Genomic DNA, 25,060 nt, shown 5'->3' with positions numbered 1-25,060 from the left:
AAATAATCTGTGAGCATAAGAATCATTAGTTCAAGCCGTACTTGTTTCTTTCTTAATTTTCTAACTGGTCTGGTAAGGAAGTGTTGGTTGACGCAGGGGTATCTGCTGTGTCAGATAGTAGTGAGGGACGTGAGCATAGTTGCTTGATGTATTCATCTGTATACAAAGGGGCATGTGCTGACATCTCTTAGGGGGTAGAAAGTAATGGGGGAAGTTAGAGATATGGTAGAGCAATAGGGGGCTCTATTCCTCGTATGACGAGGTCTCGGAGTTATGCTTAAACCCCTGCAATCCAGCGATTGCGCTTCAAGTTTTATAGAAAACAAGGGGGACCCTATAATTGGCTGTGGACCAAGGGTTAGTAACAGTTTTGAAGGAAACAATGGTCCAAAGCAGTGCATAAATATAAGAAAGCAAAGCCGTAATAAGCCGCCTGTGTTTATCCAAGTCCAGCCGGACAAGGAATTTATTTACACAATGTGGGAATCATTTACAAAAGATACAAGAGCACAATCCTGTGCTTTACCACAAAACAGAGAAGTTTAGAGAGAATTGGAGGTAAGGGATAGGAAAAGGTTTTCAGGCAAGGAAAAGAGCAAACTGGCCACTTTTTTAGTAATCAAAAAATAACAGTGTTTTACCAGAGTAGTATGTACAGCGCAATGATACACAATATTTTATACCGTACAACTACTGTAAAAGGTCGACGTTTCGATCCCCCGCTCTGAGATACATGGGGATCATCATCAGGACTTAGTAATTGAGTTGCCTGTGGGAAAATTATATATACGCCTGTGGGAAGACAGGGAAGGAAAACGTTTTTCTTGTTTAAAAATGGAAAAAGATGGAAAAAGAGAGTCAGCATTACTCCACAATCTTATAAAGATTAAACTTTGATTCACGGTGACAGCTTGTGAAGTGAGTAAACAATACATTTGAGTGAAGACGATGACTTAGCGAGCATTAAAATACAAGATTATTTACACTTTAAGGATCATTTACGAGTGAAGTTTCCAAAAGTTTTTGTCAGAATTTCGGCGCAGTGTGGGCTCGTTCATGCATGGCAGTGTTCTGCAAGGGAATGAACGGACTCCAAGTGATTTTGGATTATGGTGATCGTTCGAAAAAAATAAATATATATACTAAATTCGGCGCAGTGTGGGCGCGTTTGTGCATGGCAGGGATTGATTATGGAATATATTGCGGGCATAGGCTGGTGATCGAGTGACCCAAACTAGAACATGCGGTTTGTTAAAATTACCTCTTTTGAGAAAAAGGTAGTGACTCTGTGAGGTGAGGCATGCAAATATGGATTTACCTCTTAGAGCAAGAGGTGCGGTTGAGGGGACTGAAGTGGCTTGAGATAGCCAGACAGCTGTTATGCCGTGTTGCGTCGCACACGAGGTCAGCGGGCGGCGCTGGGGGCCGTGGTCTTTGTCCACGTGGAGGAAGGTACTCCGTAATTCCTTAAAAAACAGAGCCAAAATGCTCGATTAAATAGGGTTCCAGCAAGGAAGTGAGAAGGGGGTTGTGCTAGGCAGAAATTACCTACCGCACAGTTGGCCGGATTACAATCTAGTGGTGCCGGGTCAGTGTTCGGATCCGCGGCTTGAATTGCCTGGGTTGCAAAAAAGCGGTACCGGGTCCGGATCCGCTGTTTAGGGGAGAGGGGAAAGGATTAGCAGCGGCGATGCTGCATTGGGCATTAAAGGAAGCCAGCAGGTGGGCAACGTGGCTTACCTGGTCAAAGGAGCGATGTCCTCATCCTCAGAGTTACATAGACTGGCTAATTTCTCTGTTCCTTGTTACAATGTGATCAATTTATTTATGTGTAATTACAGAGAAAGTGCTCCATCTGCGGTGATAGTTAAACGGGTGGTATCCATTTACACAAAGGAGGTGTAACAGTCCTCTGGCAGAAGTGGAGAGGTTACCGCTCGCTACTAAAAATAGAGCAGTTGCACAGTGCACAGGGACAATTAGAGAACCACTTTGTATTAAGCACTCCTCAATGACGGATATCATATGAGTCCACATATGTACTCTAGTCTGAATTCTTGTGGGATTCCATTTGAATATTTGCAAAACCCATGTGAAAAAGCACTAAATTGGTGCCCACATGCTCATTTTGTTAGCAAGCTTGTAATGGAGGGGTTAGTTAAAGCAATCAGAAGATATCCCCACAGTAGTATAATGTACCATTAATCTTCTAATATAGCATTATAACCCGCTTAAAGGCCCAAGCCAAAGGCGAGGGACTTTAACAAAGGGGCAGCACTTTAATAGCCGGTACAGCCCAGCTACGAAGGTCTATAAGGCTATTTGAACATTCTGCCACTAGAGGGCAGAATGTTCCAACCAATAAAACAAAGGCCTCTTGGAGTTCGAGGGGTTTAAATTCCCTCGGGCTCCGAGAGGCCTTTGAAAACAACATTGGAATTTTTCTTTGCAGGCCGTTACTGGCCCGTAAAAGCAGGGAGAACTCCATTGCCTGCAATGGAGCTCCCAACATTGCAATGTCCTAATAAGTGATAGATTATACAGGTGGTTAGTGCACTTTACAAAATGTATGTGGTGGCACTGCATTCTCTCTCACTACCGTTCGCTCCCTCTCTTTCTCTCTCACTTCTAGCTCTCACAACAAGGGATCCTCAAAACCCCATTGACAGAGCACCATTTGATGTTGCCATTTTCTATTAGTGACAACACTGAAGCTTTTTCCTATCACTTAGGGAACTTAGTTCAACAAAGAACTTTGATTTTATGAAGCTGTTGCCTAACTCTAACAACTTGTGTCCTCTGTTTTCCAGTTGCTGGGCTTTAAGGCGCTTCCTGCAGATTCCCCACTAATTTCAGCTTACATCAAGCTGTTTGGTCAGGAGATGGCTTTTGTTGACATTGACAAGGAATTTATTCAGACCGCCATTACGGTAACCACTGCTCTATTTCATAATATTATTGTTCTCTTCAGCAGCAGTACTTCACATTCAATGATCCTCTGGTTCATTTATTTTACCACAGGCGCTCAAAGAACCAGCAGCAAGGCACAGTATGGTGAAAACAGTTATCAACAAACTTCTTAATGGTGTTACTCGGCAATATGCCCAACCGATTATGGCTGCTGAGGTTCGACAGATTGTTCCCACCTGTGTTGGTCTACCCATGGAATTAAGCATATATTCAGCTGCTGTGGCAACCGCTGCCGTCAACAGTATGTTTCTTTCCTATTATTCAACAGATGTTAATATTCTTGAAGGATGACCAGAACAAAAACACATGTTGAGCAGAGAATTATATGAAGATTCCATATAATCTTTTTGCCATTTTTGTACTTCTTTTGCAGCTGATGTGAAGGTTTCTCCTTCTCCATCTTCGGATTTCAGCCTTGCGCAGCTTCTGGAGTCTAATATCCAAGTTCACGCAGATGTTTCTCCAAGGTAAGATTAAAATGCACAATAAATAATCCAGTTAAATAGAGCAGTCAATTGAGTGAGAAACTAGCACTATTAACACCCAAGATTAATGTTTCTGAAAATTATGGAGCTGGATGTAAGATAAAGTGAATTAACCCAGAGATTTGTGGTAAGTACTTAAAGGGTTAGACATAACATTTAGGGCCTCATTTACTTGTTTCTGGTGCAGGGGAGCACAAAAAGTCATTTTGCTGTGCTGGCCTCTGTCAAAACAGCTCATCATGTCCATTCACTCAGCATCGCCACACAATTCTGTACCTACCGCCAATGCAGGCACCCTTGCACTGTGGTTGGCACACCCGTCAGCCCAAAAACAATACATGGAGGCATTTACCTCGTTCTATATGTGCTGCAGAATTCAGCATGCAAGGAAAGAGAAAAAAAGTTTTGAAATAAAAAAATGTCTCCCCATTTTGCCTGGGTGGCTTTGCGTTGCCTCATAGGTATGATTGAGAGGCCTGCACCAGTAAAGCGTCACAAAAAGTGATTCTCCAGTGGTGCAGGTATCTTGTTAATGGCCTCCCTAGTCTTTAGGAAAGTTAGGGATAAGAAAATATTGCAATTATTATCAGATGCCTTAGCTGAGTGTGAGTCCCTTAGAAGTCAGTGGGTGGATGAGACTTCTCTCCAGCCAGTAATAAGTATTGCACTTGAGGTATCAAATAAGTATAGATATCAGTGACTAGCCCAGCACTATCTCTTCCAGCAATAATAATACCCTATAGTGACATTCAATGTAGAAAGATTATGATAAATAGGGAATCTCAATAGTATTCAATAAAAAGGTCAATTTGATAAATTCACAGACCCAGGGTTCCCAAATCTTCATTGTTCTTTTATTCAAGATGTTAAGTATTTCTAATTCCAACAGTGTATTTAAGTATCACGTAACACAGACAAAATCACTGCCAACCCCTTTTTCGAGGAGACCTGCCTCCTCAGAGCTTCTCAACAATATCTATTGCCAACTTTCAGTAATATCATTGATGAGTAACATTCTTTGTTTAATCTAAGTAATGTCAATACTATGCACCCATATTACGATTTCACATGTTTGCAGCTGTTTGAATTAGATAGCAAAAATCTCATTTCCAAATGTCTTCCAATACTATTCAGTTTTTGTATGACTGCCTGTAAATTTTGCATCTTCACTTAACTAGAGCCATAACTAAGAGGAACTGAGGAAGCTGATCTATAGGAAACTCGTGTTGGCTGACATTTTTAAGTTATATCGCACTTGAATAAACTGTTGTGATAAGAAATTCTTGAAATCTTGAATTAAAGAACAAAGATCATTTTAAATCTGTGAGTTTGTCTTCTATTTGAGTGATCGCCCAAACCTGAAAAAAAACTTGTTAGTTAGGCAGTGGGAGAGGAATGTGTGATGTTACAACGCGATCATTTAAATTGCGGTACGTTACATCACGGTTATCAAAACGCAAGTTGTTACAGCGACTTGCGCTTGAGGCGCTGGACCTAGGAATAGTATGATTTACTATTCTAACTCAAGTGTGTGTTACTGTAGGGAAGGTGTTGGAATAGTAACTCATACTATTCCTTGTAGAGCGCCATCCAGCGCAAGTCGTTGAAATGACTTGCGTTGTAATGACCCCGATGTAAATGTATCGTGGAGTAACGACCGCGTTGTGAAGGTGCTAAGGGATATTTACAAGCACAGGTAAAGTCACCCTGCATGACTTAACCTGTGCTTGTAAATATTGCCCCTGTTCAATCAACACATTGTGTGTTAGGGTGGGACATTGGTGTTGCTATGGGTGTTCCCACGCAACACCCATGTCTACTGATGCACTTCCAAATTTACGAGAAATCATAATCCTGGAAATGAGTCAGTTTGCTGCACCACCATAGGGGTGACGTAGCCGAGCGAAACGAGGAGAAATATTTTTCCTTTTTCAATGCATTCTACAGCACGCATTGAAAGAGGAAAATGCCTGCAGTGATTGCTTTTGTGCAGGAAGGAGCCACGCTGCGGCACTTTCTTGTAAATCTGCTCCCTAGTGTCTGTCACATTCCCCTTTCTGATTGGCAGAGCAGATAATTTCACAGCCTATGCAACACCTGTAACATAGTCCTAACTATGGGGCCTATTGGGATGGCGGACGGACCTGCGTCTGTCCGTCACCCCAGAGGAGGAGGGACCGTCCGCATGGGCAGCGGCGGTCCCTCCATGCCAATTAGGATGTGACCGCCACCCTGGCGGTCACATCCTGTATTCTTAACACTGCGGCGGGTGCTGCTTGAAGCAGCACACGCCGCAATGTTACAAAATGCATGTTTTCCTTTGCATGCACGAATCTGCAGGCACCGCATGGTGCCTGCCGCTTCGTGCACGCAAAGGCAGGGGGGTACCATTGGTACCCCCCATGTGCATCCCCCACCCCCCTTCACCCCTGGGGGCCCGCAACGGGCCCCTGAAGACAACACCGTATGCCTTTCCACAGCGGAAATTCCGCCATGGAAAGGCATATGACCGCAGCTATCCTAATATGGCTGGCGGTGTCTGATAGACACCGCCAGCCATGTTAGTGCTTTTTCCAGTCCGCAACGGATAATCCGCATCCTCCGGGCCGGTGGTGGATTCTGCGGGCCCGGAGGACGCGGATTATCCACAATCATAATCGGCCCCTATATTTTTAAGCAAATATTGCAAGTCACATGTAACATTGTAAACAAAATTGCATTAAGGGCTGGTGGCTGTATGTAGATAAAGTCTTCCTCAGTGACTTGCAATATGAATTGAGTGTACACGTGTGATCATGGTATCCAATATATATCAACAGGAATACATTAAAACTTGGTAGTGCTGATCTGAGTTACAGTAGATATAAATCTGTAACATGACCCAAAATCCTGGAGTGAATGTTGATCACAAATGATGAGCAGGAATTCTAGCAAAGGAGATGGCAGCACTGCAAGCAATGGTGAAAAGGAGGAATTTGATGACCGGTGATGTGAACTTGTACATCAAAGTTTGGCCTGGCTGCTTTGGAACTGATGTTTCCTGAGTTCTTTGAAAAATACATTCAGTAAGGTGCGAATTTCAGTGGAATGTCAGTATAGAACCTTGGAGCATAATTGTAGGATCCTTGTTGTGAAGTGCTTTTCTTTTTAAAGTTCTTGGTTCCACTTGATTAGGGACCTTTTGACACCAGGTGATGTGCTTACTGTGTGCTTGACATCCTTACTGTCAATTACAAGGTTATTTTCTTTGATTTTGCAACATTCTAAAACCATGATTTATTAAAGTTGCACATTTCACGTTACTTGACATTTTGTTATAAAGTTGTTTCAAAGTGTCTAATTACTTTAGATACTTATAATTGATGATTGTAATTGAGGCCAAGTGTTTTAGATAATTGTCCAACTTTTTGTGATGAACCCAAGGTTCCATACTTGCATTGTCTCAGTAGCTTGCATGTGCTCTATTTTAGAGGAAAAGTTCAAATGCCTACAAAAACAATTATGTATTTGCAGAACATCATAATGTACAAACACATCTAGAGTCTTTAAGATGTTTACAGACTTATGGGTGGCTTATAACACAGAATGGTGGTAACTGCTCTCATACAATGTGTGAGGTTTGTTAAGGGTAGCACAGGTAAGGCTCTGGATCAGTCATGACAAAGGACAGATAAAGAGCAGTTGGTAAATTAATGTACACTTTTACACTATGTGTAAATTAGGATTTGTTTTTCCTTTCCATTGCAGTACCTTACCCATACACTTTTGACATTATCTTGCCGTTCAATCCTAAGAAGCAGGTTTGAAAGCCAACATAACATTTCTAAATATTGGGGTCCCCGGTCTACCCTCCTGCATGTCCCATAGTCATGTTGCTGTTCGCTTATATCAGAGGTGAAATGCCTTTTTGCGCTAATATCATAAATAAATGCACATTGGCTCTCTTTTGCCTGGCTTTCCCTTTCAATCTCTAGTGTAACCCATAATGTCCCAACAAAACAGAAGTTACATGGTCTCCCGGTGCATGGTAGGTGAGAGTTTCCTAGTGTGTTCATACACATCAGCAAAACCACTTTCAGCTGCGCTCAGTGTCTTTTCCAACATTTTTGTGAGTCATTGATAATATATGCTATGCTTTTTTAATTTCTCACTCAGTATCTTCAAGCACACAGTGGCAACTATGGGAATCAACACCCACCTCATCCAGGCAGGAATAGAGTTTCATGCCAAGGTCCGTGCAAATGCGCCAATGAAATTCACAGCCAAGATTGACATGAAAGCCATGAACATCAAGGTTGAGACAACACCATGCCAACAAGAGAATGAACTCTTAGTTACAAGGTATTACATGTGTTTGGTTTCTTTCTGATATCTATTGTGCTTTTTTTAAAGCACACACTTTGATTCTGTTTTCTTTACAACTATAAATTCAGCAGTAATTTTGAACATTGACTGGATTTTAACATTCACAAACTTGTGAATTTATGTGTCATCTTTGATATTGCAAAAGGTTATAAGAACTCTAATTATTATTATAATTATCTCACAAGTTTAGAAAGATCTGAATTGTTCAAAAACTCTCTATAAGGAAGACTTTGAAGGTTTTACAACACGATCTTGCACTCATGAATGGTGCCCACATGAGCACATGGACTAAAATGTAGTTATAATACTCAGTGCACTGAGGGTAGAATCTTCTAAATTAAACAATGCGAAGCTGAAGAAAATGCACTGGAAAGTTGGGGGCAAACGATCTATGCCAGCCACTGTTTGCTCTCTGCTACTCTGTTGTGTTTAGTGCAGCTACTAACATTCCAATGTTTAAATGGTATTAATAAACCGAAAAAAGGCACAAGTCACTGAACACACAGCAAACATCAGTGTTTAAACGGCACCAGGTGATATACTTTACCCTATGATGAGAATAGAAGAAGTCCATTAATCAGGCTTAAGAGCTGTGAAGCCAGGACTAAAAGCGTGCATTTGTCGCAAATTCACAAAAAGCTTTATTTGCTACCAGACAAGGTGTTGATAAAGTTAAATACAGGGACCTAGAAACATATAATGATTTAAGCAATCTGCTGAATATCTGAACCTGTGATTCTAAGGCTGCCTGGCCTTTACTCTCTGGTAAGATTTGTCTACATGCTATCACAGATCCTGAAACTTCCTCTCTAGGGTTAACTGCTGCACTGAGCAGGTTCCTACATTTTGGAATTGGAGCATTTTTTTGTTGAAACAGCAAACTCAAGCAGATCTCTTTCATTTCACAAAGACACCTGGCAGTGTTTCTTTGGCACTTTCAGTCTTGCTGTCCAGTGGCATAACAATTCTCCCTGCAACTCGCACAGTGCGGGGAATCCCTGAGGTCCAGGGAGGACCGCTCCAGCACTATGCACAGGCAGTGTGCCTCTGGCCTGGGGGCTCCTGACTGGGTCCGGAGCGTGGTGTGTCCCTTCATGAACTTTGCAGTGGGGCCCCCTCAAGATTCATTACGCCACTATTGCTGTCATTGTGTGATGCTGTAAGTGTTTGGACATATTTGGTGTATATCAAACATAAAGAGAGTTCAGGCTTTCCAAACTACCCTTTATTGTCAATTCAGTTCATTAGGAGTTCAGAAGATATGTGTTATATATGTACTAGTGCAATTCAGTTGAAAAATAATTTGATTAGCCATGATTGTCTTGTGATATATTTTGGAACTAGAAATGCACTAAAACATTCTGAGGAACACCCAATATGTGAACCACAGTACATTATCCTTGAGATAAGTCATCAAGTTAAAGTTATTATTAGTTTTGGTTATACTGGATCATCCCATAGAGAACACCAGGTGGACATGTAAAATGTACAGGTAAATTTGGGCATTCGATATCTGTACATGTATATCTATGGAAGAGTCCATGAAAGTAAAGAAAGGTCAATTAGAACCAGGGTCGAACTGGCTGATAGGGCAATCTGGCAGTCCGATGAGGGCATGTTTTACAGACTAGTTTCTGGCATGGCTTTTTGGTTGATTGTGGACCTGTTTTGTTGTTTGGCGGGCCACTTTTTACTGGTGCGTTCTCTAATATGACCCCACAAACATTGGTTGCAGCAGTCACAAATGCATGCAGTCTCCTCTACCTTGCAAAACAGCTAAATGGGTTATCTTTACACGTTGAGCTGCTTCTTTACCTATCTGTTTAGCTAATGGGAACCACTTTCATTTTGGCTTAGGGCCCTATTTTCTGCACAGCTTGACTCGGATCAGAGCATCTGCCATATCAACTTTTTTTTTGGCACAGTTCTCCTTTATGCTGGAAACGTACACTTGCATTACATCATGTATACATTAAATGAGTATTGAAGGCCTTACCTAATTGTTCTTGCTTATCCCCAATCCATTTGACAGAATCACAGTATTTCATCTTTGTGTCCCTAGAGCACAGGTGTTTGCTGTCACAAGGAATGTCGAAGACCAGGATGCAGCAAAGAAGACCCCATTATTGACACAAGGAGCTGTGCAAAGCATTCTTAAGAAGCATTTTGAGACAACTGCAAAGTCCTCCGGAGAAGCTGCGAGCATGATGGTAATATTACTTTATTATTTCAATGAATAGTGTTCCTTTTTTCAAAAGTGAGTAAAGATGTACTAATGTGATTCAAGGGTGCTCAATATAAATGAAAATCTTTGGAGGTCGATTAGAATAAGTGAGAATATAAAGGCAAATTCAGCACCTTACATATTTTTGTTCTGCCTGATATATTTTTAAGAGCATAGGATTTATTTGAAGCGGGTATTTAATCTGGAAAGTAAACAAATGTGCAGTACGACTTGCATCTGATTTTTACATCTAAAACACAGAGTTTGCATTGTTCATTTTTTGGTGTAATTGTGATATTTATGTGTACCTATGTATCTCAAAAGAAACCTATTTTACTTCTACTTCTATTGGGAGATTTTGTGGTTTAAATTGCACTTAGAAATGTTGCCGCCCTGTTTATGATTAATTGCAAAGCATTTCAGACATGTTAGACGTATATCGATTCACTGGTAAGTTTCACTTGATTTCAGATCAGGATTTGAATTCTATATAAAACCATGCCATGTGTTGATATGAGAATTGGTCACCGCACTGCAGAAGAGCTATTGATTTCTTAATATCTCCAAAATAAGTTCTGATTCCAGTGGAGTGTGACCTAACTACTTAGGCAGACGGACAGACACAGAGAGCCATAGAGAAACATTTAGGAGCAGGTAGCTGGAAAGACAAACAGACAAACAGATTAATAAACATGTTACCTAATGTATAAAATGATGCACAAACGGAACAAGATAAACACTGTAAGAACTAACACATGTAAGAAATATGTCCTTTGTATTTTTAAATCAGGAAGTGTCATCAGAACTTTTGTCTAAGAAGTACGCCTACTCTTCAGAAGATCGCCACTCTGCTGTCAGTAGTCCAAATGCCCATCAAGTCTGTGCAAAGGCCAAAACCTTTGGTTTCCAAGTCTGCCTTGAGTACAAATCACAAAATGCTGCCTTCCTCAGAAATTCACCTCTGTACAAATTAGTTGGAGAGAATGAAGCCAAGATCATCATAAAACCAGGTAGACATACTTCTCCAAAGTAATCAATATTTTTTGAGTAGTTTGTAACTATTTAGTTACAGAATGGTGAACATAAATAATATTTGAAGATTATGAAACATTGCACAAACTAATCTAATGACTGATGTTGTTGGCAGCTCATACAGATGCAGCCATAGAAAAGCTGCTGCTGGAAATCCAGGCAGGACCAAAATCAGCTTCTAAAATAATCACCATGGCAACAGTGGGAGAGAATGAGGAAGAAGAACATGAAGACTCTGTGGTTCAAATGAAGCTGAAGAAAATTCTGGGAATTGATGAGGAATATACGGTAACTAATAACTATTCTAAACCATTCCCTAAAGCAATGTTTTTGTTGAAAATATCAACTGCCTATCTTATAAAAATAAATTCACAATGATTGTTTTGAAAAATATCTTGCATCCTTGTCCAGAGTACATAGTGCAAAATAAGGTGTTACATACCAAAGACCTTTTTGTATGTGTAGTAGTGCATTGATCCAGTGTAAACAGTATAAATATTTTTAGATTAAACTTTCAAATCACTACTTATTTATACCTCTAACTGCACTGGGGTCCTTACAGCTATACAGATATCAGCATTACTCTCACTGCAGAGGCAGATGGTCCTCAAATGGATCTTTTTCCAGCAATATGAGGGGTGGGATTTACGATGTCAAAAACATACGTTAGCCACCCAATGAGGAACATTAATTGGTGACCAACTCACAGATTTGAGATGAGGTCAAATACACTACTCTAAGGACTATACTGTAAAAATAAAGTATTGCATTGGGAAGACTTAATCTCTTAAAGATGTTAAGTCCAACTAGAATGATACAAACTAGAAGCTCTGATATTGGGACCCAGAACAGAAGAAGCAGCAGTTGATATTTTGAAAAGATTTGTTGATTCTCCCTACAACACATTTAGATCAAAAGAGTAAGATAACTCAGTTTCAAATAAAGAACATTAGGACACAATATTATACTCAGGCAATTTTTAATAGTTTAGTTATTGTATTAAGCTTGTATGATAGAGGCACGCAAGGCTCCGCCACACATGCCTTTACCACACAGCCCAAATCACATATGCAACTTATCCATGCATCACCTTACTATAAATACCCTTATCATGCAATTTCATGAATGGCAAGGATGTATGTGCTACTAATTTTGCCACTACTCTGACTCCTACTCAAAGCCCTAAATTACAAACCCTACCTGCCCCCCACCCTAAGGCCTAAATTACAAGCTCCCTGCCCTAAGCCCTAAATTACCAACCCCTTACCTGCTCCCCTGTGCTGAGCCCTACAAATACCCCATTCCTTAAGTACTTCCCAAAAACCCAGCCCTTAAAGTTACCCCAAATCCTAACCTGAGGAACTGAGCCATACGAACTTACCCCCTCCTTAAAAGTACTCTTATCCCATCCCTGAGCCTAAAAACTTGCCACCGCCCCATCGGTAATGACACGATCTGAGCCTTAATACTTGCCCTCTCCTTAAAAGTACCCTGAACCCAAAAAACATACCACTGACACCCTGATAACGACTCCCAGCCCCAACTCTAAAACTTGTTACCTCCTTAAAAGTACCCTGACCCCCTCCCCCTCTCTCTCTCCCTCCCTGAGTCCTAAAAAAATTGCCACCACCGCGTCCTCTGATAGTGAGCCCCCACGAGCCTGCCATAAAAACTTGCCACCGACCCCCTGCAATCCCCATATCAGGCCACAGCTCCACTTACCTGTACGTGACCATGTCCACTTGCCATTCAATGCTCCTGTTCATAGTCCCCACCCATACCGAATACTAGATGCATTTGCCTTAATCACGCTTATGCGGCAAATGTGCTGTTCAGGCAAACATTGTTACACTTGCAGTCTACCGGAATGCGTGGCTCTTGCCATATAGTTCTGGATGTTTCCCTTGTATTAATGTTCCAAAATCTATACAGATAAGCAATTCTGAAGCATTTCAGTCAAGAATTTTAAGGAATGTCGTGAAAGACTACGCATTTAGTCAGGGGTTCAAATCTAAAGAGGATGGTTTAAAACAAACGTCAGATACTAGATTATGGACTTCTACAATTATTAAAGACCAAAGGATAGTTCAGTCCTTTTTAACAGCACCTAACATGTAAATCAAAAGGGAAATGGAATCAGTTTTAACATCCTGTAAGGACAAGTCCATGAGCATTGGCAAAAAGGAAATTTGAGGCAAAAATCAATTTGTTTGGCAAAGAATGATTCCATGTCTACTGCATAAAGGCATCAGCAAAAAAGTAGAATAAGATAGGAAAAGGTAGGGCGCTGCTCTAAACAGATAAAATCCAAAGCATGATGAGGTGTGTCCCATAAAAAAGGAATATTATCATTGCATTGTGAGATGGAGGTCCTCGCATTGAGATGAAAAATATATATATTTTGCCCCTCCTTTGGGGTTTCTTCTTATATAGTCCTTATGACACCTTAATGATGTGGTGTCACTCCACTAGTCCGTTAATCGTATTGTTTGTTTAGATATGTAGTCACCCAATAACCTTAGCTACTCCTTTATTCTATCCCAAGCACTCATTGTGAAGGACTTAGCTTTCCAGGCCTTGCCTTTGTATGTAAAATTAAATATGCTTAGAACAAATAGCCTAACGCTTGCAGAAATGTCAATGAATAATTTTTCTTGCTAAGGGAAAATTGAAGCTCAAAAAAGAACATGTTGAAAGCTTAAAAGGCATGCATGAGGGTTAAACTTATTAAACTTAATTGAAATCAAATATAATGCATCAAATCATTATTTCATAATATATTATACATTTTTCACCATTGTGTTATTACATGAAATTGATTAGCCTAAGCGATGGCCTACTGCCACATTTCTAACATCCATATATGTAAATTATTCTTAAAAACCATTTTACTAAAATTATTTCCTACTTTTTGTAATCATTAGGGTCTCTATGATCGAATCTGCAAGTTTCAATTTGTAACTAATTTCATAGTATAGTTGCACCACAATCTACTCATAATACATTTTCAATGAAAGGGAATAGAACTGTTAGGCCTCATAACTGGATTCATTAGTTTCCATCAGAACTTGAATAGTAAAACATCATTTAATAAATAATCGTGTTATAAAAATCTATATATAAGGATTATAACTAGTTAACTATGTATGTTTTCCTTTTCTAACATTTTTACGAACCCTTTTACGGTGCTGTTACTTCATTTGTCGCTATTACTGTCTCTTTTTATTCATATTGAGCAAAGTGTACATTCAGATTTTTGCTTCTACATTGGTAAAAGTGTAATGTAAAGAGATTTTGAAATATTTGCATTTCAGCATCAAAGAAAAAATACAGAGATGTTAAAACTATCACAATGCTATTCGAAATTGCTAAAAAGATTATGCATTTATATGATTATTTAATCTTTAGGTCAGAAATGGAAGCCTGCGTGCAAGACATCAGAGAAAACATAAACATTCCAAGAAGCCGAATCAAGACATTGCTGAGGTTGCAAAGGCCAAAAAACTGCTAAGTTCATCTAGTTCATCTAGTTCATCCAGTTCTTCCTCCTCATCGTCGTCTTCATCAGCGTCTCGTACCCGGCCTTCTAGTAAGAGAGAGCACCAAACACAGAAGCATTCAAGGAGCCTCTCAAGTAGCAGCGAGCAAAAAGAAGGTAGAAACTCTAGGAGAATTAAGGGTCGTAGCAGTAGTAGCAGCCGCAGCAGTAGCAGCCGCAGCAGTAGCAGCCGCAGCAGTAGCAGTAGCAGCAGTAGCAGCAGTAGTAGCAGCAGGAGTCACAGCAGCAGTAGCAGCAGCAGCAGCAGCAGCAGCAGTAGGAAAAACAGTAACAGACGCCAACATGCTGCTCACCAGGGAAGCCAACAACAGCATCAACAGAATCGCAGGAAACAATGGAGCATTAGCAGCGCAAGCAGTAGCAGCAGCAGCAGAAGTAGTAACGAGTCCAACAGGAAAAAGGTAATATACCAATTCAATTATGATATGAATGATATACTTTTGACAAATCATTTTACAATGCTAACCTTCAATTATCACACTGAAGACCTGCTGCTGTGCTGATGACATATTTAATATCATAGCCTCACTTAAGGGGGATTTATCACCCTGTAAATGTAATGGCGGCTAAAAACCACCTTTGCTGTTCATGTGATGCGGAAGGCTGTGCTTTTAGTTGAACATTCTGGGATGTTGTGGGTGTTGATAACCTTGTAGATGATGCAGTTGGTCTTCAATTTTATGCTTGAAGAATTGATATTTGATTTTTGTGTAGCATCAACTATAGGTATAGTGGAATGACTAGTGTTTTACTGTGTCTGTTCTCATTTTTGTACCACAGACGAACCCTGATATTTATGACCTTCATTTCCACCCAGCAAACAGAAATTACGTAAGTGGTATTCAAAATAAGATTGTAAGTAGGTGCATTCTTTAGTACCTCATTTCAATTTTCACAATTCACCTCTAGAGAGCTAAGGCATAAGCATCCAGTGTCAGATGCCTCCAAAAGAAAAACCGAAGACAGGATTTCCTGTAGGGCTTTCTTTTCTAATGTGTGCATTACTCCTTTTCTCCAAGATTAGCACCAAGGGGCAGCAGTCTAAAAAAGCATGAGACCCTCATTGCCGAAATAATTTATAAAAATTACCAGTGCCTTTTATATTTACCTCTGTTAGCATGTGGCTTAAAAATGCAGGGTGTAGCTACAATTGTAAAAGGCGGTTTATTCCAAGGGTGCAAGCTCTTAGATTTGTTTAGGTGCAGTTTGGACATTCATACATTACCTGCTTTATCCTACTTTCCACAGAACATGATTCTGGTGGGAGGAAGGCTCTCCCATGCTTCTAGAGGGACTGTCTGCCTTCTGCTAAGTTGCTTTTAGCAGGAGAGTATGAAATAAAGCTGATTCATTTTCAACAAATACAGAAACACACTGCCATAGGGCTTACCTCTTACGGCTTAGATATAGCCATGATCTGTAAGTGACAACTATCAAAGTTGCAAAAGTTAAGTTTTGCTTTTGGCAAATAATATCACAGTTAGCATTTATGTAGACTGCACTACAGCCATACATTTTCATAAACCATATTTTTCTTATGTAGAATCCTAAGAAGAGGGATTCAAGACAAAGATCCTCCTCCCAATCCAGCTCTTCAAGGAGCAGCAGCAGCAGTAGCAGCAGTGGCTCCAGTGCCAGAAGATCTCAGAAGGTAACTGCCGTATGCACCATAAAACTAAGGGCCCGATGTATGAAGCAAGTTTTCAGTCATAAAGCTTGCAAGTTACAATATCACTGGGCTAGTGACGGCAACAATGCTGATCTCTGTGTACAAAAGGCACATAGAGAGTCTTTCTGTTGCACAACTAATAATGAATCACAAAAGAAAAGGTAATGTAAATCACCCACTTCTTTGCAATTCTTTATGCAATGTGCAATTGAAGCTACAAAACATTGATCTACTTGTGATTGTTGACAGGGGGGGTAAGGTATTCAATACGTGGCTTCTGTCCCTGAGATACAGTTTCCATCTGCAGAATGGTAATTGACAACATTTGGATTCAAGGGATCACTGAGTACTCCTCCCAAAACCGGTCACTGAATTAACATTTTCAGAAGAGGGACCCCTATAGCATATATATATCAATAAGGCAGTAGTTAGTACGACTCTCTCTGAACTCCCCAGGTTATAGGAATAACTTAATGATAACTTTGGGAGCTATGGTAGAAAGCAGCACCAAGAGGAATTTTTTTAATACATCTAGTAGCCTCAGTACAGTTTGTGATCCTGAGATAGACTTTATTTTCTTGGTAAATTCTTTCTAGGGAAAGTATGTTAAATGAGCAGAGTATAGGCTATGGAACTCAATCTAATTGATAAGAGGATGCAGCTAGTTATTTGGATTCAAGTAAGTCTCCATCACGTTCTGTGCTCCTGAATGTGATTTGCACATTTTGATTTACATTCTGATTAATGGCTTTAATAGGTAGGAAGAGATAATTTTGGTTTGGCATGTTGGTTGCATCGTAGATGAGTTGCGAGTAATCTTTTTTGTTTTTTCTTTCAAGGTAGTTGCTTTAGAGTGCTAAAGCTGAAGAGGTATTTTCTCATTCAGGCATCTGATATTCTCCACTGTATTGTGTGAGTTTTAGTTGTAGTAATCTGTAACTTTAAAATGAGGTTAAGCCAGCCACAGTATTTTTGGATTTGTGAGCCTTTAAGAGAAACACTTTATCAAGGGCGTATGGGAGGCATAGGTGGAATTGGTTGACAACCATTAGAGGTCCACAGGCCCTATAGAACACAACTATAGTGTTCCATGACATCGTAGATATGTTTGCAAAAGAGGGTGGTGGATAAGGGTACAATGGGCAGGTTGAGGTTGAACTTGATAATGTGATGATCACTCAAAGTGATTTTTGCCTGTAAATGTGAAAAAGTTTTGAGTTCATTATTCCATCAACATTATAACCAGCTGTATATGTCTGTCCAGTAACAAAAAGGTGGAGGTTTAGAGGTTAAAGTTTGGTGATCATTGATGAGGTATTTGGGAAGTTCAAACTTCAAGATGCATAGCTTGGGAGACAGCGTTTACAACAATGTCAGTACCACATGCTTTGGTAACAACGCGGACATTACATCGTCCGCGTTGTTACTACGCATGGCATTACATTGCAAGTCGTTTCAACGACCTGCACTAGATGGCGTGCAACACGAGGGAATGTGTTGCATTTTAAGTCCAGCACATTCACTGCTGTTGCGCTAACTGGAGTAGGAATAGTAATTCTTAAGTCCAGCGCGCTATCTAGTGCAAGTCGTAGAAACAACTTGCGTTGTAATGCCATGCGTGGCTACCGCGATGTAATATGTGGCATTGTAACATCACATATTCGCATAGCTTTGAGTGGCCAACTGTGATATTCTAAATGGAATTCAGGAGAATGTTTGGAATTGCAGCGTGTGAGTGGTTCATTGGCAGATAAGCAGGATGAATGTCATGCTAGATGAACAATATACTAATCTACTTTAATTCCAGTTATGTGTAAGCTTTCCATGGCCTGTTAGTAGTGAGATTTTGTACACTAGCGCTAGTCCCACACTTAATTATTTTTGGGCAGTTTGTGCACCTGGTTGGAATGGTAAAGCTTTGGGCAATATAAGTGATGCATTATCTAGTCAAGATTAATCTATCTGTAGGAAAGTAGGATCTGCTTCTCATGGTTACCCCCAGTTTCTGCTTGATGTCTCACTGTTTTTGACCCAGGGCATAGGTACCCCAGAGGCCTCCCATGGGCTGAAGCATCTAATATGCAACCCATGAGAGGCTATGCAAAATGGAACTTTATGTCTGCTACTGCAGCCTGTGTAAAATGGTGCTATCAAATACCTTGGAATCATACCTCCACACCAATAACTGGTGTGGGATGTATGATTCCACCCTTCAGAAGCAAGATTCGTGGGGTCACTGGTCTAACCGGTGCCAGCCTTCTCATCCCGAACAGCAAAAAACGGATGCTGCAGACCAGAGACACATTTCTGTCCTCCTCCTGCTGCGCCAAGCTTGAGCAGGGGAAGGCAGCACAATAGGCATCCTGTCACAGGGAGGTGTGACCACCTCCCAGACAGGGTTTAGTGCACTGGGGCTGGGTGGGTGCACTCTGAGAGTGTCTGTAAGTCTGCACTCAAGGCACATTTGGTGTCCCTGTGCATAGTCCAGCTCAAACCAGTTCTGGGAGCCATTGGCTCCTGCTCTGGCATGAAACTGGACAAAGGACATGGGTGTAACCACCCCTCTGTCCTGACCTAGGAGGGTCCCCCGAATCTTTCCAACCCTCTCCCGTGGGTACAAAAGGGCTTACCTGTCTGTAAGACTTTAGATTTTATGTGGACAAGAGTCTACAAGAAGAAACCACTGACCTTCGACCGTCTGGATACTCTGGACCTCGACCTCAGCTTCGTCCCTCTTTCTGTCCGAAGCTTAGTTCATGCCTTTGCTCCATACAGGCTCCGTGCAGGTCCTGTGGTGTGGTGCACTTAAGACGATTGAGGAATCTCTCTTGGAGTGAAGGAATCACTCCCCTGCAATTGCCGGCACCTAACCGCAACTGACTGGCCTGCTGCTCCTGCGCTCCTGCTGCCTTTTCCGTTGCTGACCATCTTGGGCAGATTCCTCTTGCGAACAATGATCATGATTACTTTCGGACTTTCTTATCTTAACAAAATCCTTCAGCACTTTGCGGCACAGGTCAGCTGCGGCGATCTTGATCCGCAGCCTTCGTTACGATAGAGGCTCAGGCTACAAGCACTTCACAGCAGCGTGGGCACTAATTTCGCTGCTGGGTCACTGCAGTCACGGGGCACTTTCCAACCAGCACCACAGACCCCAAGGGCAGTCTCAGACTGCAAACGCACATGCACAAAGCGTTGCTGAGACTCAGTTGAGTTTTGGGCCACACAGTCCTGGAGCAATGCTTCATAAGGTCTCAAGCTGCAAAAAGCACAGGCACACAGCGCCGCTGATACACACTTGGAAACTTTGATGCTCCTGAGTTTCCACAACCGGGAGCCAGCTCTCCTCAGGCCCTTGGGGACAAGTTACTTCGGGACACAGCACATGGCAAAGTCCTTTCAAGCAGGGGGACACAGCACACAGCAAAGTCCCTTAGCTCTACTTAGTTAAATCAGCAAACTGCAGGCCAGTCCCAGAACACAAAGCAAGGGTCAGTCCTTCTCTTCAGTCTCTTAAGCTGTTCTTCCTTGGCAGAGGTTCCTCTTGACCATGACGTAGTTTCAATCCTTTTCAGTCTTGATCAGTCCAACGTTCAGGGGTTTCAGCTCTGGTAGTTATACCCCTAAATGTCTTTGAAGTCTTTGTGTTCAGGGGGCACTGACCCATGTCCAAACGAGTTCTGGATGTCTCCCTGCCAGTGACACCTTCTTCCTTTGATTATTGGGGGTCTGCTTCCTCAATCACTCAGCAGAAGGTGGAGCAATTCTTTTATGGCAGCAGCCCAGGCCTCTTCACCTCCAGGGGCTACTCCTCCCCCCTACACTCCAGATGCAAGTCAGCCTGTTGCTGTCTCACCTCCTGGGTCAAGATATTCCGCAGATCATATCACATTCAAATCCAGACAGTCAACCCACAATCAAGCAGAGACACACAGAATTGTTAGAACAAAGAAACCAGCCACTTCTAAAAGCGCGGTTTCTAAACACGCAATGCAAAAAGAAACCCCCTTAACAAAAAGATGTGTTATTAAATTAAGAGTTTAGGCACACTAAACTTCACCTCCCCATCTTAAGCCTATGGGAAGATAGGATGGAAACATTTCACACAGCCTTCCCCATTCTGTCCTATGGGCAAGATGGCCTTGCAACAGGGAAAAACTAAATGGAGAGTATTTCACTGTCTGGACATGGTACACACCTCAGGACATGTCCTACCCTTCACAGACACTGCACCCTGCCCAGGGGAGGTACCTTGGACCTACCAAAAGGGTGTCTGATGTACATGGAAAGGGACGGGTAAGGACAGGCAAGTGGGTGCACTTATCAGGACAACATGGCAGTTAGCACACTGCGCGCAGGCACTGCAGTGGCAGGCCTGAGTTCTCTCTTTAGGGCTACTTGTGTGGGTGGCACAATTTGGGGTGCAGGCCCACGAGTAGCATTTGCATTACCAGCCCTGGCACACATAGTGCACTTTACTAGGGACTTTACTAGTAAGGCAAACATACCAAGTATGGACAACCAATTACCATAACACTTTATAAAGGGAGCACTTGCACTTTAACACTGATCAGAAGTGGCAAAGTGCCTAAAGCATCTAAGTCGGCAACATAATGTCAGAAAAAGGTCTAGTAGGAAGGCAAATGTTTAAGGAACTTTAGCCACCAAGGGCCAAGTCCAACACCGCCGAACACCGATCTCTCAGCACTCAACATCCTTCATGGGACAACTTGCATCCGGCTCCTGGTTGTCCTCGTCGTCTCCTGGTCCCTGTGGCTGCAGAGTCAAGCATCCCTTCTTCGCACCTGAAGAACCCAACATCAGTTGGCATTCGTCTCCCAAGCCCCACATCACTCTGAAGTGACCCAGACTCTGTCCCCCCTGCTAACACGTTCCTTTCATCCGTAATCCAGGCTTGGATTCCACCGAACCCTTTTCACCTTCACGGCAGCAGTACTTCTTTGCAGCTCTCTATTGAAAACAACAGCAGTTTCCTAAGCCACTTCAGACCTAAGCACCCGGCTCCTCTGGGATAGGTAACTCTGGTACTTCGGTATCCATGGGTGGGGTGCCTCTTCAAACTCTTAAGTTCCAAGGGGTTCACTCGAAGTCCTCCTAGAAGGGTCCTTACACTTTAAAAGTGTAACCGCGACTTCCCCATCGAATTGTATGGAGCCCGCCGCTGTGCTCCCACACTGCACCCGGCCTCTGTGGAGTCCCTCAGTTGTAACTATTATACCACTATTTTAGTACATGGTCTAGTCTCCCCCTGGAGCCCACTGTGTATTGAGCTACTTACAACTGGTCTATTGCTCTCGTATTGTGTGCTTTGTGTTCAATCCTCGTGTAGAGGATAGTAGAGAGTGTTATATTTATAAATACATATTTTTATATATAACTACTGTGTGGCTTTCCTTCATTTAGTCATTCAAGAGGTGATATTCTGGTAAGACAAGCTGCTATATATTCCTTCTACATTACGCCTGAAGGCTGCTATCCACAGCTACCACTAGGATAATTTTCTAAATGTTATCTTTGACCTCATACATCATAAGGGTCGTTAGGCTGGTGCAAGGTGCCCACTTTAATTAGTGGACAGCATATACCAGGCCAACTTCTCACACCTTCCTTTCTTAATAACAACCAGTGTAGTTAATATTGTTCTATATAGTATAGTCAGAACACATTATTAGTGTTATGTGCACGTATCAGATGGTGGAGATGTTATGTAGATTTGTAACACACATTACCATTTGGGAGGGAATCATGGGCTGCGCAGTTGAGAGCCACCACTTTACCACTAACCACTTTACTATGGACCTATAGGTAATTTAAATATATTAATCGGGTGAAAACCAATTTTACCATGTTTTACAGAGAGAGAACAATGCTAGCCATAACAAAGTGCACAAAGGCCTAAGGCCTGCAAAATCACATTGCTCTGTGCATAATCTAGATGATGTGTTACTCTTCGTAATGACATGAAGACAATACATCGGTGTTTTGTACCTAATTGAGCACTGCATTAGTGTTTTGTTAATAATCTAGATGATGTGTTAGAGGTGTGTGGGTAGCACAAATAATGGAAATAATTCGTTTTTCCGAGTCACTTTAAAATATAAATTACTGTTGTTTATGACAAGTAAGAGAATCAATATTGCAGTTTGAAAGAAAGAAGAAGAGGCCTGTCTGTTCTTTACAATAAACTAGAGTGGGTGGTATTGCTTTTCAACATAAACAGGTGATGGGCATCTGGAATAGTTTTTACGAGATCCACAGAAGGTAGTAAAGTTACCAAAATGTGTCCAATGGTTATTTGAAAGACAAAGAGACTGTGTCACATGTCGTGGCATGCCTGGAAGTAGGGTATAGGGATTCGTGGGATTTTGCTCATCCTCAAGTATGTGACCGGTTTCATGTGTATTGTAGAGACTAAAAAGCTACTCAAATCGTTTTGCAAGTCCCAACTAGGGAACTCAGAAGGGGTGTACAAGAGACATTTAAAGAAGCCTAAAGGGCTCTACAACCTCTTCCGAAGCATGAAACAGTTCAACATGCCTGAAAAGTACTGATGCAGGGTTTTAGTGCTCCAAGTAAATTGCTGCTTTCAACTTTTGTCACTTGTCTTTAGCCTGCATTTATGGGCGACAACAAACCTCCAGTGCTGGCAGTTACTGCTCAAGCGGTGAGAAATGACAACAAGAAACAAGGATACCAGGTGATCGTGTACGCCGACTACCGCAGCTCCAAGCCCCAGATCCAGGCCTATGCAGTCGAAATCGCTGCCGCCAGTAGGTGGCGCGCTTGTGCAAATGCGGTTGTTGTCAACTCTCATGAGGCACAGGTGAGGTATTCAAAGACAACCAGAAAAAAAACAGAAAACACAGAGAAGGGTAATATCTACTCTGCCTCTGAAAGCTTCAACTCTAATAATAAATGGTGTCTTTTACATCCTGATTTTAGGCCTATGTGAAATGGGGTCAGAATTGCCAAGACTACAAAATTGCAGCAAAGGCTGAAACTGGTCACTTTGGCAGTCAACCGGGCTTGAGGCTGAAGGTTGAGTGGCCAAGAATCCCATCAAAACTGAAATCGGCTGGAAAATGGTAATATTTACTTTTTGTAATTGTAAATTACTTATTGTGCATGTTCAAAAACGAACAGTACTACATATTATGTTGTAGATGCGCTGCATAAAGATAACTTCCCTTGGATGACGTGCACATTTTTTTTATCAGTAAGTCCGCTCCATGTCTCATGAGGTTTAACTAGGGCTGAACATGCTGTGAGCTCTGCGGGTAAAATATGTTGAGTTGAAAGCATAAGCGTATTGCAACAGTGCAAACAAAAAGAAAGTTGTCTTCTCAAAACCAAAAGAGTTTAGATTGTGTTCATCCACAAAGTTGCATATTTTTTCAAAACAACACACTCTTGTGCTTACTGATTAGTTCTACAGTTCTCTGTATCCTTTTTCTTTGAGCAATGTTTCCAATTACTTTTCCTTTAAATGAATAGAGAATACCCTTTAACAAAACATATATAGTTGTTTGTACTATTGCCTCTAGTGGCCTGTTTCCAATATTTAATCAAATTCGTTCAGCAAAATTGGTGCCTTATACCGAAAATTATTTAATCATGGTCCCTATCAATAAGATGCCCCAATGTCTCACACCACTTTCCTTAGTAATGCTTGCTACAAATCTAGTTATCTCTAGTAGACAATGTCACACCAGGAGCCAAGACATCACTAGACTGAAAACTATGGGTAAAGACCAGAGGGCAATCCTTCACTCCCTTCACATTCAGGATATTGAATCAGAAGACATGCATCTTCACAGAATATTTTCCACTCATCCATTACCTATCCACCATGACATTACACCACGCTCCCTCGCCATTAGATTGGCACCCTCTGTATGCCTATCTATGATCATTCCTAAAATTTACAGGCCTTTGTTCTTCCTATAAATATAATATATATATATATATATATATATATATATATATATATACACACACACACACATACATTTCTACATACAAAGCATGAGTCAGAAGCAAAGATGGAAACTATCAGCCCTTTTTTTGCCTTCAACAAAGACCTACATTAACTATGCCAAGTTTATTGTTTATAATGCAGTGCACCCCATGATGAAAATCTTGACACCTCAGCCCATGTACCATGTCTGCATCAGAAACTAATGATTTATTTCACTTACAGGGCTGCACAGTTTGTTCCAGGAGCTGCTCTTATAGCTGGATTCTCTGAAAAGTTACAGAAAAATCCCTCTAAGCAAGCAAAAATCATCCTTTCTCTGAGCTCCCCAAGAACCTTTGATGCAGTTATGCAGATTCCAAGGGTAAATATTGCAACTGCTGATAGTAGCACATTCCTGTCTATGTAGAAAGCTGATCAAATGTAATGCTTTGTTACTGTTTCCTCTGCAGGTCACGCTTTATTACAGATCCATTCAGCTCCCTGTTGCGATCCCGGCTGGTCGCCCCATCCAGACCTCCGACATTCAATCGCCCAGCTGGAATACTTTCGCTGAAGCCCCAGAACACCTCCTAGACAAACTGAGAGGTGAATATGACCAGTAGTCATATCAACATGTTCTATTGATCTCGGATGTAAAAATCATATTGGAGTTAGCTTTAGGGTTTATTCACATTAGACAATATCAGATATGTATGCTAAAATCATAAAATACAAACTTTGCAAAATGAAAAATATACGATCTCTTCTGACACCTGTT

At 41.4% G+C, this 25,060-nt stretch overlaps 1 protein-coding gene across 1 annotated transcript in view; it reads left to right on the top strand.

The window, feature by feature from the left end:
* LOC144756128 (vitellogenin-A2-like) overlaps positions 1 to 25,060 on the top strand; it is an 80,355-nt gene that overhangs the window by 34,551 nt on the left and 20,744 nt on the right. Inside the window, exons 16-29 of the mRNA XM_078645684.1 lie at positions 2,811 to 2,930; positions 3,022 to 3,211; positions 3,344 to 3,437; positions 7,611 to 7,796; positions 9,883 to 10,030; positions 10,835 to 11,054; positions 11,192 to 11,364; positions 14,485 to 15,036; positions 15,416 to 15,466; positions 16,179 to 16,286; positions 22,936 to 23,148; positions 23,268 to 23,410; positions 24,526 to 24,664; positions 24,753 to 24,888. Coding sequence (XP_078501810.1) covers positions 2,811 to 2,930; positions 3,022 to 3,211; positions 3,344 to 3,437; positions 7,611 to 7,796; positions 9,883 to 10,030; positions 10,835 to 11,054; positions 11,192 to 11,364; positions 14,485 to 15,036; positions 15,416 to 15,466; positions 16,179 to 16,286; positions 22,936 to 23,148; positions 23,268 to 23,410; positions 24,526 to 24,664; positions 24,753 to 24,888 — 2,473 coding nt within the window. The remainder of the gene's footprint in view (positions 1 to 2,810; positions 2,931 to 3,021; positions 3,212 to 3,343; positions 3,438 to 7,610; positions 7,797 to 9,882; positions 10,031 to 10,834; positions 11,055 to 11,191; positions 11,365 to 14,484; positions 15,037 to 15,415; positions 15,467 to 16,178; positions 16,287 to 22,935; positions 23,149 to 23,267; positions 23,411 to 24,525; positions 24,665 to 24,752; positions 24,889 to 25,060) is intronic.

Source organism: Lissotriton helveticus, chromosome 1_1, assembly GCF_964261635.1.
Source record: "Lissotriton helveticus chromosome 1_1, aLisHel1.1, whole genome shotgun sequence".
Lineage (NCBI taxonomy): Eukaryota > Metazoa > Chordata > Amphibia > Caudata > Salamandridae > Lissotriton > Lissotriton helveticus.
Note: the sequence above shows the minus strand (reverse complement) of the source record. Positions and strands in the feature narration are given on the sequence as shown.